Genomic DNA, 19,040 nt, shown 5'->3' with positions numbered 1-19,040 from the left:
TGCAGGAAATCCATTGGACTGAAATTGTGTATGGCCCCCTATGTGGTCCATTGGCTATATACTGCAATTATCAGATCCAACGACATAATCCCTCAGACAGTAACTATTGCACCCCAAAGAAGTACCTCCAGGCCCTGGAAATTCAATAAAAATTTATTCAGACCGGTGGGCAGCTGGACAACCGCGTAGGCGGGGCTCCAAAATTACTGCAGTGTGTTCCAGGCAGAAATCACAGAAATTCAAGAAGCTCTCCTTATACTGCATATATTCGGATAGCCAAGCGGCATTAAAATCCCTAAACGCCATCACATCGAACTTGATATCAGTGCAGAACTGTCGCAAATCTCTTCACGAACTCGATGTCAGTGCAGAACTACCGCAAATCTCTTCACGAGATGGTAGCACAGTTCTCAGTCTACCTCATTTGGGCACGTGAGTTGGTATTCGAGGCAGGTATTTTTTTAATATTCTTAATTTTTATACCCTGTACCCAAAGGGTAAAAGGGTATATCAGTCTTGTGCGAGTGTACATGGAACACACAGAAGGAGGCTTGGCAGACCCCACAAAGTATTAATATTCTTGATCAGGATGACAAGCCGAGCCTCTATATCCATGTCTGTCCGTCTGTCTGTCTGTATGAACGCAAGGATCTCAGAAAGTATTAGAGTATGAACTGACTGTAGGTTTTATGGGTATGGTAATAAAAAGATAATCCCTTTAAATTACGTCAAGTTGCAATGCCACCGATTTTTTAAAATAGTATCAGGTACCACTGTGCAATCGTAGGCAAAACAGCTGGGTCAGACTAAAACGGAGTAAGCAGCAGATACAGAGTGAAAGGGATCAAGCACATTCCTCCGATAGAATCTGCTATCTTTATCGATCCAGTGAGAATTTCATGACGAAGTGAAGTTATTGCGTTTTAAGTGTCAGTATGTTTGTGTTATCGGTGCGAAAATGAACTTCGAACAAAGAGCCAACATTAAATTTTGTTTTAAAATTGGTAAAACTTTTACCGAAACGTTTCAATTGATGGAACAAGTTTATGGCGATGATTGCCTATCCCGTAACGTGTGGTTTCAACGTTTTCAAAGTGGTCGTGAGGACATAAATGACGATCAACATGTGGGCCATATAAAATTCATGATCATCGAAAATGTGCGTGAATTCATCAAAAATTAGCGGAAATCATCATTGAAATTGATGGAAATGGAATTGAACATCTCCAAAACATCGATTTATCGCATTTTGACCGAACATTTGAGCTTACGAAAGGTGTGTGCACGGTTTGTTCCGCACAAATTGACTGACGACCAAAAATTGCTAAGAAGCAGAGAAGTTACCGATTATTTGACCAAAAATCACATTTTAACCATTAACCCCTTGCCGTATTCACCTGATATGTCACCGTGCGAGTTCTACCTTTTCGGAAAAATGCATTTGCCCATGAAAGGGAAGCCTTATGCAGACGTAGAGGCCATTCAAAAGGCTTGCACCGGCATACTGGCGGCCATACCGACCAACGAGCTAAAACACTCGTTCGATATATTTTGAATAAAATAAATTGATTTTGCCGAAAAAAAAATGTGTTCTATTTGTTTTTTAAATGTCCTGTTTACTTTGGAACATACCTTGCATATTAGGGGAAGCTGAAATAGATAAAGCTGGAGAACAAATCTCATAATGAGGAGTTGCCGGGAGGTGCAAATGTGGCAAGGTTGAGCCAGAAGGGATAGATGGGGAACATTTAAAATTGCGAATCCAACGAGAAAAATTCCAAAATACACATTTTCTGCGTATTCACATTAGGCATCTGGGACTAAAATTTGGGTCTTATAGTCTCCGAGATATAGGTTATTCGAATGGAAAATCGGGAAAACCCCCATAGGGGGGAAGTGGGGGGAAAATCAAAAAAATAAAACAAACTTGCACAGCGTACACACATGACGCATCTTTGTGCAAAGTTTGGTGTCTCTACCTCTTATAGTCTCTGAGATCCAGGTTGTATGGTCATTTCGTATGCATAAGAAACTAGATTTGATTAGTCACTAAGAAATATTGAAATTTAGTTTAAGTAATTGAATTGTTGAGTTGAATATGTGTACATATATATATATATGTACATTGTAATTTACATGCCACGTTTGCTAACAGCTGTTAGTTCTATGCTTGCTCTCCTGTGCGCTCTTTCAATGCGATGCACATGTGCATGAGAGTAAGCATAAGCAGTCAACTTAGGTAATAAACTCACTTAGAAAACAGAGATCAGACTGTGCAGTTCGCTTTTTTACCTTTTTGCTTAAATTCAGTGCGAGCCAAAATCAGTCTGCCATTTTCGTGAATTTACTTCGTTTGGAAGTAACGTCTTGGAATCTGGACATTCGCTTTTGCCATACCGGCAAGTTTCCAGCTGTAGCTGGCTTCGCCGTTGGACTTTCTTCTTCGTTGGATTTGTGCCAGGACGTGGATAGCAGAACTTGTGCCGTACATTTGATCTGGATTTTGGCAAGTTCTGCATCCACATGACTTTCCACAATTGTCAGGGAAGTGCACAGGTAACGAATACAAATTAAGTTTCGGCCACATACATATGTGTACATTGTCGGCTTGAGCATAAATAAATAAATGTCAATTGCCAAGCGACAAACATACATACATACATATGTACATAACTGCGCTTATTTGCTGCAAGGTGGACCGTGACTTTTTTTGACATTCGGAATAATTATTTGTACATACATATCTAGTGTCAATATATGCACAGTTTAATAAAGATTGAAAACTAAGTCAAATTTTGTACTCGACACATGTTTTGCAGTCGCCATAGCCTAAAGGCAACAATTCATCATAGATACATTTGTTTAATTCGATCACAAAATCACTCAATTTGTAGTCTTGCTCTGTGCAGCAAGTTGAGCCATTTAACGTAAACTTAACTCATTGTTTGCTTTGTCGCTCAAATTCCTATTTTTCCTTACGCATTTTTCTTAATTTGCTATAATTTTTCCTAAGGCTCTGCACTCTGTTGACCAACTGTCAAATCGCATCGTTCGTTGCTCGCTTGTGTCGGTACGGCAAACCTTAATTTCCGTCTACTAGACCAATTTTTACATTACAAATGCACTTCGGCAATTGTTTAATAAATTGAATTGCATTTCAGCAATTAACATTTACATAAGTTTGTTTTTCGTCTCTTAATAACGAACTTGTACTATTTGCATCGCAACCAAGCACTTATAAATAAATAGCATTTTTAATTCGAATAATTTCGCACCGTTGAATATTAATTCTTGCCTATTATTAGTTACAGAAAAGCCTATAACTACACATTTGGTGACCCCGACGTGATATATATTCGTGCATATATTCGCTTAAATCGGTTTTAACAATATAAAAATTGATGTGCAAATCCGCACAAAGTGATATACATACATAATCGCATTATAGGTGCAAAGTGCAAGTGCTATTCGTCATATGTGCATGGTTGACTGTACCAGTTCGCGCTAGCGCAGTCAGCTTACACACACACACAAGCGCACGCATAAACGCATATAACAGCACGCACGTCAGCCAGCAACAGTAGACTGCTGTCGCGCGCGCATCGATCGTTTTTGGTGTTTTTGTCTTAAACACCTAACGGTGCCTGCAAGCATTCGAGAAGTTCTAGCGCACGCATTAGTTCTCGTCGCACGCTTTGATCCTCACTTCCTCATTGGAATGTCGCTGAGCGAAATGGAAAGCATCGGCTCTCCCACTGGTTGCGCTGCTGAAGTCGCTGCAGAGTCGTCGCTTTCGTCGCAGCCGGGAACAAGTCCCATTACGGGCGCAGTTTGCAACTTTTCTAGAGGAGCGCTGCCAAAAATTGGAAAACGTGGAACATGCTATGGCAAAGTATACACCGAGCTCTCAGGTGGGGAAGAAATATACTAACTCCAAACGTTCCTTTGTCGCCACTAACAATGTTGTGCGTTTTGTGATAATTCGCGCCATAATATTTACACATGCCCGCTTTTTGCTTATTTATATCCCGCCCTTCGCTTGAAGGAGGCAAAACGGATGGCCTTATGCATCAACTGCCTGTAGAAAGGTCACAGGATGCGAACGTGTAACTCTGCCCATAATCTCATTTCGGATGTTGTGCTCCTGGCTACTGCGGTTATAAATGTAAAAAATAAAGCGGGCACCTGGGTTCCTTGTCGTGCACTGCTAGATGCTGGATCGCAGCTGCATATAATCAGCTCTCGGTTTGCGCATCACTTGCAATTGCGAAAAATAAAAATGTCTACTTCAGTGTCAGGTTTAGGTGACACTAATTTCGTTTCTGATGGATATGTTGTACAACTTTGCTTGAAATCGAATTCATCGGATTATTCTACAGAAGTTTCTGCGCTGGTTGCTCCTGCAATCACAGAAAATCAGCCTAACTTTTCGGTAGATATTACCAAATGGAACATTCCTAGCAACATACGGGCAGATCCTGCATTCTATCGGCCTCAGCAAATTGACATGCTCATTGGTGCGAGCCTTTTTTATGAGCTGTTGTGTGTTGGCCAAATCAAGTTGTCTCCTGGATTTCCATTGCTGCAAAAGACTAAATTTGGATGGGTAGTTACTGGAGGTGGCTCCCTACATAGACAAACAGTTTTGGTTGCAGCAGCAAATCAGTTGAAGATGTTGATTCTACTATACAAATAGAGCGTATGGTTTGCAGTTTTTCAAGTCGTCAAACACACAAAGAAGGAACTTGATTGTGAAGAGCATTTTAAGGCTAATTGCACTCACCTGTCTACTGGCGAATATTCTGTTCGTTTGCCAACCAAACATAGTTTGGATTTGCTTGGGCAGTCGTACGTTAAAGCTCATCGCAGATTTTTAAATTTGGAACGAAAGCTTGATCGGAATCCAGATTTAAAGATTAAATATTCGTAGTTCATTCAAGAGTACCTGGACTTGGGACATATGTCCAAAGTTGCCACTGAATCGCTAGCAAATTGTAAATATTTCCTGCCACATCATTGCGTCCTCAAAGAAGACAGCAGCACAACAAAGTTGAGGGTCGTGTTTGATGGTTCGGCAGATACTTCGTCTGTATATTCTTTGAATGATATCCTCATGGCTGGCCCAACGATCCAGCGAAAGTTAGCAAATACGCTGTGTCGCTTTCGTACATTTCCTGTTACCCTGACAGGAGATATTTGCAAAATGTATCGTTGTGTTCGGGTCTCAGAACCTGACAATTTCTTGCAATGCATCCTATGGCGGAATTCGTCTCAAGATGATCTACAGGCATTTAAACTTGATACTGTTACTTATGGTACAAAGCCTGCATCTTTATTGTCCGTTCGCGTTATGCATCAACTTGCTGCAGACGAGCAGACTTCGTACCCTATTGGCTCTAAGATTTTGCGTCGGGACTTCTAAGTAGACGATCTTATTACTGGTGAAGCATCCGTAGAAGAAGCTCTCGAAATCATGCGGCAAACAACAGGTCTGTTGAAGAGGGGAAAATTCATGCTTCGTAAATGGTGCTCTAGCGATCCAAATGTTTTAATGGAAATTCCCGATGCCGACAAAGAAACACTTTTAAAATTCGATGACGGCAGCGATATCGATAAGACACTCGGCCTTGCATGGGATCCTGCGTCAGATTGCTTCATGTTTTCGTTCACGCCCATTCAGTCTTCTACTAAGCATTGCAAGCGATCAGTATTATCTACTATCGCCCGGTTTTATGATCCGCTTGGTCTCATCGGTCCGGTAATTGTAAAGGCAAAAATATTCCTTCAAACCCTTTGGAAGGAAAAACTTAATTGTGATGAAAGTTTGCCAACCTCTCTAATAACATCTTGGCATAACTTAATTTCAGACTTTAAACAGACGCAGAGATTAAAGTTTCCCAGATTGGTTCTTGTCTCCGGCGGTGCACTTGAGATACACGGATTTAGCGACGCAAGTATGGATGCATATGGAGCTTGCGTATACGTCGAATCTGCTACATCGAAAGGTCGCAAGGTTGAGTTGTTGTGCGCGAGTGGCGCCGCTGAAAACAATTACCGTGCCCAGATTTGAGCTATGCGGAGCTGTCTTGTTGGTGCAGTTGGTCAATGAAATCTCGCAGATGGCATTATTTAGCTGCAAGTATTATTGCTGGTCCGACTCTGCCGTCGCATTATCTTGGATAAGTAGCGAGCTGTCCCTATACCAAACCTTTGTCTCGAATCGGATAGCAACCATTCAAGAGTTGACTTCGGACATGAAGTGGCGGTATGTACCTACTGATCTTAATCCAGCGGACATTCTTTCGCGAGGAGCACTTCCCAGCGAGCTCGTCCAGTCAGCACTATTTCTACATGGCCCATCGTTCCTTACTGAGGACAAAACTTGTTGGCCTACTTCCTGCGCAACAGTTTTGACTTTGCCGGAGCAGCGAAATAAGGTGCTTCTGAGTTCCTGCCCATTTCAGGACATCAGCCAGGAATGTAAATATTCCAATAGCTTTGCCAAACTGCAGCGCGTGTTTGGATATATCTATAAGTTCCTGCATCGGATTCCCGGAGTAACAGGGCGCCTGTTAAATGCTATGAGAATTTTTATTTGTTTCTCCACGAAGGCCGTGCACATCGAGTTGGTTAAGGACTTAACCACGGGATCTTTCCTCAACGGATTAAGAAGATTTCTTTTGACGCGTTGTCGGCCAGCTCGCATATGGTCGGACAATGCAACAAACTTCGTCGGTGCAAAGAACGAGATGGTGACTACATAGATTGGCGATTCATCCCTCCTCGCTCTCCGCATTTTGGTGGGCTTTAGGAGGCGGCGGTGAAGACTGCCAAGCACCATTTCTTCAGAGCTGTTGGGCTTTCGCTGCTTGATTTTGATGGGCTGCGCACATTAGTTTGCCATATCACAGCTTTTATTAATTCACGTCCTTTATTCCCGCTTCCAGAACATCCTGGCGATCTTGATGTTCTGACTCCAGCACTGCACCTCTGTCGTCCTACATTGAGCCAGACATAACCAAGCTTAATTTTAATCGCTTGGATATATGGCAGCAAGTCACCTACTATCAACAGGTGTTCTGGGCGCGCTGGCGTGAAGAGTATTTAGCTCTACTTCAGCAGAGATCCAAGTGGCGTAAGGTCCAGCCCGGCATCTGCATCGACGATGTCGTCCTCGTCAAAGACGAAAACCTGCCATCACTCAAATGGCCGTTGGCACGAGTCGTCAACCTGATCCCTGGAGCAGATGGCGCCGTGAGGGTTGTTGAACTGAAGACTGCCACTGGACTAATCAGAAGAGCCGTTCGCAAGCTGTCTCGACTGCCGAAACAAGATTCTGAAGACCCAAGACCCGAGTTCTACAACGGGGGGAGAATGTTTGGTTATGCAGTCGCCACAGCCAAAAGGCAACAATTCATCATAGATACATTTGTTTAATTCGATCACAAAATCACTCAATTTGTAGTCTTGCTCTGTGCAGCAAGTTGAGCCATTTAACGTAAACTTAACTCATTGTTTGCTTTGTCGCTCAAATTCCTATTTTTCCTTACGCATTTTTAACCAACTGTCAAATCGCATCGTTCGTTGCTCGCTTGTGTTGGTATGGCAAACCCTAGTTTCCATCTACTAGACCAATTTTTACATTACAAATGCACTTCGGCAATTGTTTAATAAAACAAATGCACTTCGGCAATTGTTTAATGAATTGAACTGCATTTCGGCAATTAATTAACTTGTACTATTTGAATCGCAACCAAGCACTTATAAATAAATATCATTTTTAATTCGAATAATTTCGCACCGTTGAATATTAATTCTTGCCTATTATTAGTTATAGAAAAGCCTATAACTACACAACACATTTGTTCGAACTGGTTGCGCTTGGCATAAAATTATTACCCAGTATATACATTTACATATTCACAACATATTCAAAAACATTTCACCGGGCTACAGAACAGCTGATCTCAATCACAGTGGTTTAAATCTCTAAGCAGAGGGCGTCCACTGGTTAAAAAAGCTGCATACTTTTGGGCACCTGCTATATTTAAAATGCCAGTTAAACGGTCTCCTATTGATCAAAACTGCGCAACGCCAACAAATAAGCGAACTTGCGCTAACTCCACTCCTGATAGCAATAAGCAAGCTGCAAAAATGGAGAATTTGATTGGAGGGATGAATGTGCAAGCGCTTATGGACATAATGCAACGTACTATGGCCGCTACTCTCGACGAAAAGCTTCAAAATCTACCTACCAAGGCTGATTTTGAAGTAGTTATGGGACGCCTAAGTGTCGGATAAGGTAAACCAGCTCTCTGCTGAGAATTTAGAACTCAAAAACGAAATAAACCTAATCAACGCGTTAAGGGAAGGAGATCAGAGAAGGATGGCAAAAAATAAAAAACACAATGAAAGGGAAAAATTTAATTATCCGTGGTCTTCAAGCGAAGGAATCCGCTTTCGAAGGCTTTAAAATGTTGTGTAAGAACAATTTAAAATTAGCCGAACCGATCCAAATAGAGTCTGCCAAGAAGCTTTACGAGAGGGAAGGAAAAATGGCGATTTTGGTGGAAATGGGTGCGGCCAGCAATGTTTCAGAATTATTCAAGCTCTCGAAAAAGCTTGCTGGTACGACGATCTCAATGGAACAAGATTTAAGCTACGAACGCCAACAGCAAAAAAAAGCACTTCTGTGGCTACGTAAAAAACTAATCAGTTTAGATTCGAACAAAAGAGCCACAGTACGCAATGACAGGATGTTAATAGAAGGTAAATGGTTCTATTGGAGCACAAAAAATGTGCTTATGTATCAGAAAAATAATGCTGAAGGGGCTTTAAAAGGAATATACGGTGATATATCCAGCATTAATTTAAGCTTCGAATACATCATGGAAAATATAAATGTTGCCGTTGAGAACTCTCATTCACAAGTAAATTTTTTAAATTAAATTCCGTCAGCCAACCTATTGTCGAAAAAAAAAAGTATAAGTTCCTTTCATTTAATATTATTGGTCTTTAAAATAAGTTACTCTATAAAAACTTTTTTGATTATGTTAACAAATTTGATATTGCACTCTTATTCGAAACCTTCATTGAAAAAGATGAAGACGTATATACAAACTATTTCCCCGATTTCAACCTCCACTGGACCCCGGCCACTCGAATGTCACAAAAAGGACGAGCAAGCGGAGGTTACCTATTCGCAGTGAAGAAAAACTTCCTAAGCCAATACAAATGCACTTTTGAAACTATAAACAAAACAACTGTCATTAAACTAATCACCAAAAACGAAAGTTTCGTTATAGTACCCGTTTACCTAAACTGCAATAAATGGTTAGGCGCCTTCGAAGAGCTATATGATTTCCTGATGGCACTTGACTATCAAAACATAATGCTGCTTGGAGACTTCAATGCCCGAATAGGACCCTGAGCAAGCCACGATCCAATCTTATGCCCCGCAAAGTAAACACGACGGTATGGCCAGAAAAGCGAAGGACGAAACATTGGATTCAAAAGGCGAGAAATTGCTGGAAATGTGTGAGGCTACAAATCTCCTTATTCTAAATGGTAGGACTGAAAGTGATTCGAATGGAGCTTTCACGTTCATAGAAGGGCAGGGCAAGTCCACAATTGACTATTGCATGGTAGGCGGAGCTTGGCACAGTCGTGTCTCGGATATGGCAGTAGACGGGGATATGCTGTCTGACCACCTACCAATTGCAGTATCGGTTTGTTTAGAGACTGAAAGAGTTGAAAGTCTATCCTGGACTGAAACACTTAGGCCCAAATACGTGTCATGCCTACAGAGAAACTTAGAGCATCTGGAAAGATTTCAAGGTCCTCATGAAAACCAAATAGATGCGATCGCAAAGGCAATCAAAAATGCAGCCGGAGGTTTGCAAAAGCCGCGTAACATAAGTTTTGACAAACCATGGTTTGACAATGAATGTGCGGATGACAGAAATCTGTCCTTCCACCTGAGACAGATCGCTCCCTGTAGTGAGAACACATCAGAGTGGTCAAACTATAGAGTTGCAAATAAAAACTTTAAGGAGTGCTGCAATAGAAAGAAAAGGCAATATAATATTAACCTAGAAATGCAGATAAATACTATAAATGACAGGAAATCTTTTTGGGCTCTAGTTGAAAGACTAAACGGCGGAGTGAAGAACAGGATTATAAAAGCCAATGCATCAGATCTGGCTTCCCACTTCTCCACATTACTCTACATATATCCCATCAGTTGACTGCTACTTAACCCTGCAACTCCCAACCATTGCAAATGATTTTTTAGATGCGCCAATTCACATGACGGAAGTAAGTTCAGCCATTAAGCGAGCCAAATTAAATAAAGCCCCAGGAGAAGATCGGATTACGGCAGAATTTTTTAAATTCGCACCTCCGGAACTTCAAAATGTGCTAACTGTCGAATATAATAGAACTTTTAACGCTGCCGTGGTACCGTCCAGCTTCAGAAAAAGCATACTTTTCCCGCTTCTTAAAAAGGGGGATCCTAAAATAGCAGGCAATTATAGAGGAATTTCTTGTCTAAATGCTGTAGCGAAAGTCTTCACGTCGTTCATTTTAGAGAGGCTCACAACATGGGTGACAATCAACATCGTGCTTAGCGAATTTCAATGTGGCTTCAGAAGTGGATACTCGACGGTGGATAGCGTGTTTTCGTTGACATCCATAGCGAAGCTATACCTGGACAGAAAACAAAAACTATATCTTTGTTTTGTGGATTTCAAAGCTGTTTTCGATACTATACACAGAACAAGCATCCTTTATCAACTTGGAGTATCGTCCAAAATTCTCGAAATCATTTGCAATCTGTACAGGGAAAAATCTAGTTGCTGTCTGGGACGGAACGGAGTTATCAAACTGGTTTTGCCACAACACTGGCGTAAAACAAGGATGCTTACTGAGCCCCCTACTCTTTTCTTTATACATCGACGACATCGCAAAGATCCTTCCCAGAGGTATATCTTTGGGAACTACAACTATCAAGGTCTTGATGTATGCAGATGACATGGTGATTTTGGCAGAAACGCCCCAGTAACTGCAGGAGATGATAAATGCTCTCTACGTTTACTGTGAGAAATGGAACCTACAAGCTAATACGGAAAAAACAAAGGTGATGGTTATCCGAGATGGGAGAGGTCGTCCAGAGAACGAAAGTTGGAACATAAATGGGGCGACGTTAGAGATAGTTAAAGAGAACCTTAAATTAAAACTCTCGGACTCCATAAAAGCCCTAAACAGTACTTGGCAGTCATTCCTTGGTAAACGAGAAATACTACCAAGTATAAAGTTTAAATTATTTAGAGCTACGGTGCGGTCCATTATGCTTTATGCAGCACAAATATGGGTACACCAGTACTATGAAGAAGTCGAAAAACTGCAGCGTTTCTTTATAAAGAAAATATTTAGGTTACCGAAGTACACCCCAAATTATGCAATCCACATTGGACTATCGATATTATACTCTGAAGCACTGTATGCACACTTCTCATACATACAAAAAACCATGCTTATGCCAGATACAAGGCTGCCGAACATAATAACAAAGTTCCTACAGAGAGACTCAAGTAAGTTTTTTCAATCCTGGCTGAGCCTGGCCAGGGAATATGGCGTTGCTTTGGATATTTCCGACACTAGCACCTGGGCCCCAGCACAATGCGAAATTTTAAAGAGTATCAATATCGCTACTAGGAATAAGTTTGTTGTCCAAGCGTGCCAAAGTGACACCCGTTCAATTTACAGAGAATTAAATAAAAATCTCGGGGAGACAAACTATTTCAACGATAAATACAGTATCGCGGAAATATCCCTAATTTTTTAAAGCTCGCACCGAAACGTTGCCATTAAACTATTCGCCTCACATTTCAAACGGGATATGTGACCTGTGCAATCTCGAAGCCACAGAAAATATCATACACTTCATCGGCACCTGTCCAATTCTGAGCGAGGTTAGATTTCAACATTTACAGAAAAGTCGTATGAATTCGGAACAGACCATGGATCTCCTGAACGGAACAAATTGGACTGCATTAGTAAAATATCTAAAACATGCGCTTTTAGGGAGCAGATACAGCTTGGTGATTTTTAAATTTAATAAAATTAAAATGAAAGGAACAAATGTAACTATATATATTATAATATAAATATGTTTTAAATATATATAACATAAACATAGCCAAAAATAATAATAAAATAAAAACAATGGCTGATGGCGGTAAATTAATTGTAAATTAAGTATTGCAGTAACACCAGCTTCTTATCCGAACTTCACGGCCAACGATCTGGTATCTGGGGAAGACCCGGGCAGCCAGGTGTAGTAACCAATGAAGTTTAGGGTAATTTGTTGGTGAACGACAGACGGTTTTTTAACCAAGTTGATTAATTTTGAAATATAGCTTTATTTTTTAGCTTAACTATAAAATTAAGAAATGTTTTGTTAACCTAATAAATGTGAATGTAAAAATAAAGCTACCTACTACAAATATATACACACGCATGTATATACATACACACATACCTACATAATATAGAATATAAAAGTTTCAGTCGCGCCAAATTCTCGGTTGGGTCGTTGCGCTTTACCAATTTGCCGTTGCCTTTTCCTTTGGTACTTGTGTCCACTGTCCATCGTTGCAGCTCGGTCTGCAAACGGTTACAGATGTACATAGGCACACACAAAGCAACAAGCAATCGTGTGTTGGTTTTGTGCATTCGTCGCTAGACTTAGAATTTGAAGCGGTTCTCTTCGCACTTGCTGCTTGTGCGCTTTCTCGTTGCGCCAGCCGTCGAAAAAAGATGTTCTGCTAGCGCCTGCGTCGCTGCCGAATATTTATTCTATTGTAGCTGCGCTGCCAACGTTTGATAATTCAAATATTAATTCGAGTTATTGAACATGTGTTTGCTTTGCGTCGATCAGCTGCGCTACCTAATAGAACAGTGCCGGCCAAATATATTAGGCACACGTTTGAGTTTGTCCACATTTGTAGGCAGCTAACTCAAGGCGTGCCGCTCTAATACACTAGCCATTGTACCTGTCCATTAGTATATTAGCGTTAGACTTGATAATCGCCAGCTGTTATTAAAGTTTACCTATACACCGCTTTAAATAATACAGAAACAAGATGCCTAGTAAAAAGTGCAAGCAAGTACAGAGCAGAGAATTAGACGAGTCCAATTCTAGTAAAACCGAGTGCTGGCTAGAAAGTCTGTGCGTCACAGCAAAGGCATTGCTCATGAGCAGAGGTGGACGGGCAAAACTCCATAGGGATAGTCCATCAATGAAGTTGCCGAGATGTAGCGGAAACTATTCCGATTATAACAACTTTATTGGACTTTTTGAAAGCTTGGTCGACGACGATTCATCTTTGTCCAATATTGAAAAGTTTAACCACCTGCTTTCATGCCTAGAAAAAGAAGCGCTCGGTACCGTGAAGGCCTATCAGGTAACCGAGGAGAATTATCCTAAAGCGCTTGCAGCGCTTAAGCGCGTGTACGATTATAGTTGTTTCAAACTTAATGCTCATACATTTGATTATGAGCAAAGTTGACCTCACTACACGTTCAAAGTGGGAGGAAAGCCTTGACTACAGCCGTCTTCCGTCTTGGGAAGATTGCGAGGCTGCGCTCAATCGACGTTATCAGCACTTGTCCGCTGAAGAATCGAAATGCGAAAAAAATAGTAAAGTTGCGCTACCAGTTGCTCAGCCTAGTCAACCGTCTGGTCCGAAATGTCCATTCTGCCAGTCGAATGAGCACTACAAGTACATACATTCGTGTACCCAATTTGCAGCGAAAACTCGAGACGAACGCTTCAATTTCGTGAAACGGTCTATGTTATGCATAAACTGCCTTAGAAAGGGTCATACAACGAAAGTGTGTGTGGGTGTAAAGTTTGCTCGAAACCACACCACACAATCCTGCACAAATATGCCACAAACGGCCCACATCCTGCTCCTATTAGTCAGTCAGTAGTTGCCCTGCCGGCAACGCCAGCACAAACTTCGGTTGTTAACCATGCAACTACTGTATCTGATCAGGTCATATTTGCTACGGCAGTTGTTCAAGTTATGGATCAATCAGGATATTTCCAACTAGCCAGGGCCTTACTCGATTCTGGTTCCCAAGTTCAATTTCATGACGGAAGAGTTGGCCAAATCGTTGAATCTAAAATGGGAAAGAAAAGACATAAGCTTGCTTGGTATAGGTAAACGAAAATCTGCTGTAAGACATGTTGTGCAAACGTCAATAGCTTCACGCATTGGCAATTTTACTTTTCATTCGGAATTCGGAATATTAAGCGCTATTTCGTCTTACCAGCCTGAAAAGGCTGTGGTGAACGTTGATGTACCTTAGGATCTTCAGTTGGCAGATCCTCAATTTCATAGGCCACAAAGTATTGATATGCTCCTTGGAGCAGATGCATTTTTCGAGCTCTTGAGAGAAGGGCACCTAAAGGGAACAAGTGAGTCTCCAACCTTGCAAGCAACAGCCCTCGGCTGGATAGTGGCCGGTCGATGCCAGTCTGCGAGCTCACCCGAATCTTGTTCTGCGTCCTTGTAAGCTCAAGTCACGATATCTCGCCTAATCATGAATTAATTAATTTAGACACACTTGTTCGCAAGTTCTGGGAGTTGGAAGAAGTTCCAAATTTAACTGAAACTAACTTATATACCCCAGAACAGATGCGTTGTGAGGAATCATTCGTGAATTCGATCACTCGTTTGCTCTCGGGTCGGCAAAGTGTCGCATTTAAATCTAGCCCTCAGTGTCTTGGCAACTCATTCGTGAATGCTAAAAGGCCTTTTTTGGCACTAGAGAGAAGAATGGCTAAGCAGCCAGAAATATATGTCATGTACAACAACTTTATGTTGGACTATATTTTGTTGGGCCATATGACACACTATTTCATTCCATAGCAGTGTGTGCTAAGACCACAAAGCAGTAGTTTTCGACGCGTCGAGCAAGACGTCGTCACAGAAGTCATTAAATGATATTCTTATGATGGGTCCAACCATCCAACCATGTTTATACTCCACTTTGTTGAGGTTTCGACCATTTCGGCCATTTGCACTGTCGGCTGACATTGCCAAAATGTACCGGCAGGTTGAAGTCGAAGAATCACAGCGCAATTTTCAGTTAATCACTTGGATGAAAAGCCCCAAGAGCTACTTCAAATATACCGATTAAATACGGTCACATATGGTACCGCATTGGCACCGTTTTTGGCAATTCGATGCCTCAAATATTTGAGTGAGCTGCACGCGCAGTCACATCTACTGGCTTCTAAGTCATTAGCTTCTGACTTTTATGTGGATGATTTGCTATCTGGCGCAGATACTATGGAAAAATTGCAGCTGTTATATTGCGAAACCATTTGGGTTTGATCTTGCAAAATGGTATGATTATTTCATTTGGGTATAGTGACAAGCAATGACTGGTTGCGAACGAGCCCTCAACGAACACTCAGTTCGAATCAAAACTGCAAAAACTCAACGGTTGTGACCGAAACTTCTTGCATGAATGCAAGCAATGATTGGTTTTAAACGAACCCTCACCAACCAGTCAGTTCGACTCACAACTGTAAAGACTAAGAATGAGCGGCGGTGACCGAAACTTTTTGCTATGATATCGGCGGGTGCACGTGCACTTGCATTTTCTATTGTTTTTTCGGCTATTAGTTAAATAGTAACATCGTATACAAGTATGTAAATACATATAAATTAAAGAAGCCATCAAAACTATTAGCGAAAAGAAATACCTCCTTTTTATTTAAATTAAAAAAAGTTATGCTATTTTAATTTATATTATTTTCCTTTTTTTAAGATACTTGAGTTCCTTTTTTAAGAAATAAAATCGTGCTAAATATCATAATATAAAAATAAATATATCTCTATATATATAAAACAGTTTGTCCTGACTGACTGATTGGTGATCAACGTACAGCCCAAACGGTAAAAGCTAGAAAGCTGAAATTTGGACTTAACACATCCAAGCAGCTGTTCGTGTAGTTGCGTGCAAACGATTGAAATAGCCAAAGCAAGTGAGATATGTGAGACACTAATGTGTGAATGTACACACATATATATGTACACATCTATGTATGTGCATATGTATGTTCATTCGTCTTGCACTGACAGAGCAAGAAATGTTAATTAATTAAAAATTATTTAACATTTTTAAAAGTAATTTTTTTTTTGTTTAGTACATTTGGCATTGGGGTTTTCATTAGTAACTTTATGCAGCAACAACAAATTACAAAGAACGCAAATATCAAAGCACATATTTACAGCGACTTACCGTTTTAGTGTTAGCTAACAACGCTACAAATGTATTCTGAACAAATCTAAGAGTCATTTACCGTTAAGCCTATTTTGTGAGTGTATTCATGCCATTTACAAAAGCAGAAACACACCTTTTACATTCACAACAATCATATTTGGAATTGAAGACACAAATTAGTGTTGAATTAAAAAATTTAATACATACTTATATATGTATGTATGTATATAGGCGGATAACGCTTGCATGAAAAATTTAAATGTATGTACATATCAGCGTTGCCGAACGCTCCAATTTTGGCGGGACATCCCAATTTATAAATCAAATTTAAATGTCCCGCGTCAGACTTTTCGGGGATAACTCGACCGTGCATACAACGTGCTGAGAAAGCACACAGTTAAGTCAGGACTGGCATTCCGCCGGGTGCGTAACGAAGATATGTATGTATGTACGTATAACCATACATATATTTGCTATTGAATGAAATTAACTCTATAAACTTTAGAGAGCGTCGAAAGAAGAATATCATATAGTAATAAACTTATAATTATAAGCACATTTTACTTAGCCCAGCAAAGACGGGCAAGACCTGCTAGTTGTTAATAAAGCAAAGGGCACTCTAGTCTGGGCGAAGGAATTTGAGGACCCCTACACAACTCTAATTTTGTATACGGCTCTTGTGCAGCCTACCTTAGAATATTGTTGTAATGTAATGTAATATGCAATTCATAAAGATCGCATTGAAGTTTTTCAAAAACAATTTCTTTTGTTTGCCGTACGTGGTCTTGGATGGAGTAGAACTGACCCTCTACCACCATATTCTCACAGGCTACAATTGTTAGGTCTTCCATCACTTGCTAATCGCCGGATCTCATTAGGTGTTGTTTTTATACATAAATTAATTTCTGGCGAAACAGAGTCTTCGGTGCTTGTATGTACATATTTATATTACTTGTACTTTTATGTAGTGGAATTAGTAAATAGATATCGATACTTACTTTGCTGCTTCTTCGGGGCATTTATATTAATGGCCGTGTTTAACATATTGCCAATTTTTGTAAAACTCGATTGTCGAAAGAGGGTTCGCGGCGGAAGGGGCGGAGGAATCGGCGGCAGCTGAGTTTCCGATGGCAACGGGCTTTGGCGTCCCCAGCGACCCATTTTTCTTTTCTTCTTGGGTTATGTGGCACTACAATTGCGTCACTGTAAATAAATCGAAAAATTTAATTTATTTGATATGTATACATACTCTTAAGGCAGTCATCGAAGCAATTTTGAATACATATGTACGTAGCTGTGTACTTACAAACATTCGTTTGCAAACATACATATGTATGTATGTATGTATGTATTTGCTTAGAGTTGTAGATTTACGTATTAACACTTGGGCATTGAATCTTGTTTCGATATTTACAAATCAATTAACACTAGTTGAATAATAAGTATAAGTTCCTTTTGCTCGTTTTTTTCGGTCATGGCACAGTGGCCCAGCAGCCAAACTCATAGCCCAAAACTTTTTTGAGCTTGAAATCAATAAATTCAGCATAAAGAGCGGGTGTTGAATGCTGGACATGCATAAATTGGCCTTTCTTGCCCGACTTCGTGTACCCTGCGGGTAGAGGATATAAAATTCTCCTGGCGAAGGTGTGCTGTTCCAATTTCTACGAAACTAGCTTACAAATTGCTTTAGACAAATCCAAGAAATTGCAGTCTGGTTAGATGACTTTATAAAAATGAAAACAATTAGAGAAGCTAAAGTCGGGTTACTCTGGTTATATGTGTATAATGATTTAAAACAAGTAGAGAAGCTAAAGTCGGGTGTCTCTACTTTGAAATATTCTGTACATATGTTTAAAAAAATTATAGAAATTTAAAAAAATTAAGAAAATTTAAAAAAAATTTGATCTATTTTACCTCTCTCGGTATTCGATCTCACATAGGGCGTGTATAAATGCACATTTACATAGCAATTGCGTCTATGTGAGTGTATGTATGTCTATGCGTGTCTATTCGTGTCTGTGTGAGCATGTTTGCAGTCAACCAAAGCACCAACATCAACAACAGATGCGGGCAGCGCTTGGGCAGCAATTATATTTATGGCTATAAATTACTGTTAAATCTGTCTATCATAATGAAACTTGACAAACGGACACATAATCACTAACTGGTATTTGCAAAACTTGACTTCGAAATTCCAAGAATTACGGGAGTTAAAGAAAATCACGATTTGCGGTCTCCAAGATATAGGCGATTATACGAACGGCGTTACGGAAAAACCCCCATAGGGGGGTTATATATTATAAAACAAACTCGTACAGCGTACATACAATATGTATGTACGTAAAATGGTGTCTCTATCCTTATAGTCTTTAAGATTCAAACGGACGGACAGAGAGACGTAGATTGACTCGTCTTGACATGTAAACTTGCTTGTGCATGTTACATTTTTCACTTCTCGCAAACCTTATACACGTATACTCTTGTACATTTCATGGACAGAGTATAATCAAAGCGATTTAATCACCAAATAGATGGACACGCTGTTTTTACTTTTTTAGCTTTTACCACTAACCATAAAACATATATGTAGATGCTTCATTTCATACAACGAAAACGTCCCATCGAAATTGTGAGCGACAGCCAGTCCTGTTATTTTTATACCCTGTACCCGTAGGGTAAAAAAGGTATATTAGGTTTGTGCAAAGCATGTAACATGCAGAAGGAAGAATTTCGTCAGT

General features: G+C 40.3%; 1 protein-coding gene across 1 annotated transcript in view; it reads right to left on the bottom strand.

The window, feature by feature from the left end:
- Positions 1–14,058: 14,058 nt before the first annotated feature.
- Positions 14,059–19,040, bottom strand: part of LOC115629454 (protein phosphatase PP2A 55 kDa regulatory subunit-like) — a 40,228-nt gene continuing 35,246 nt past the window's right edge. Inside the window, exons 2-3 of the mRNA XM_030525919.1 lie at positions 17,301–17,505; positions 14,059–14,187 (exon numbers count right to left, since the gene is read on the bottom strand). Coding sequence (XP_030381779.1) covers positions 14,156–14,187; positions 17,301–17,463 — 195 coding nt within the window. The 5' untranslated portion in view covers positions 17,464–17,505 and the 3' untranslated portion in view covers positions 14,059–14,155. The remainder of the gene's footprint in view (positions 14,188–17,300; positions 17,506–19,040) is intronic.

The sequence above is a fragment of the Scaptodrosophila lebanonensis genome, unplaced genomic scaffold (genome assembly GCF_003285725.1).
Source record: "Scaptodrosophila lebanonensis strain 11010-0011.00,11010-0021.00 unplaced genomic scaffold, SlebRS2 tig00000150-arrow-arrow-pilon, whole genome shotgun sequence".
In the NCBI taxonomy this organism is placed as follows: domain Eukaryota; kingdom Metazoa; phylum Arthropoda; class Insecta; order Diptera; family Drosophilidae; genus Scaptodrosophila; species Scaptodrosophila lebanonensis.
The sequence above is the reverse complement of the archived record's forward strand: the minus strand, read 5'-3'. Positions and strand labels throughout refer to the sequence as shown.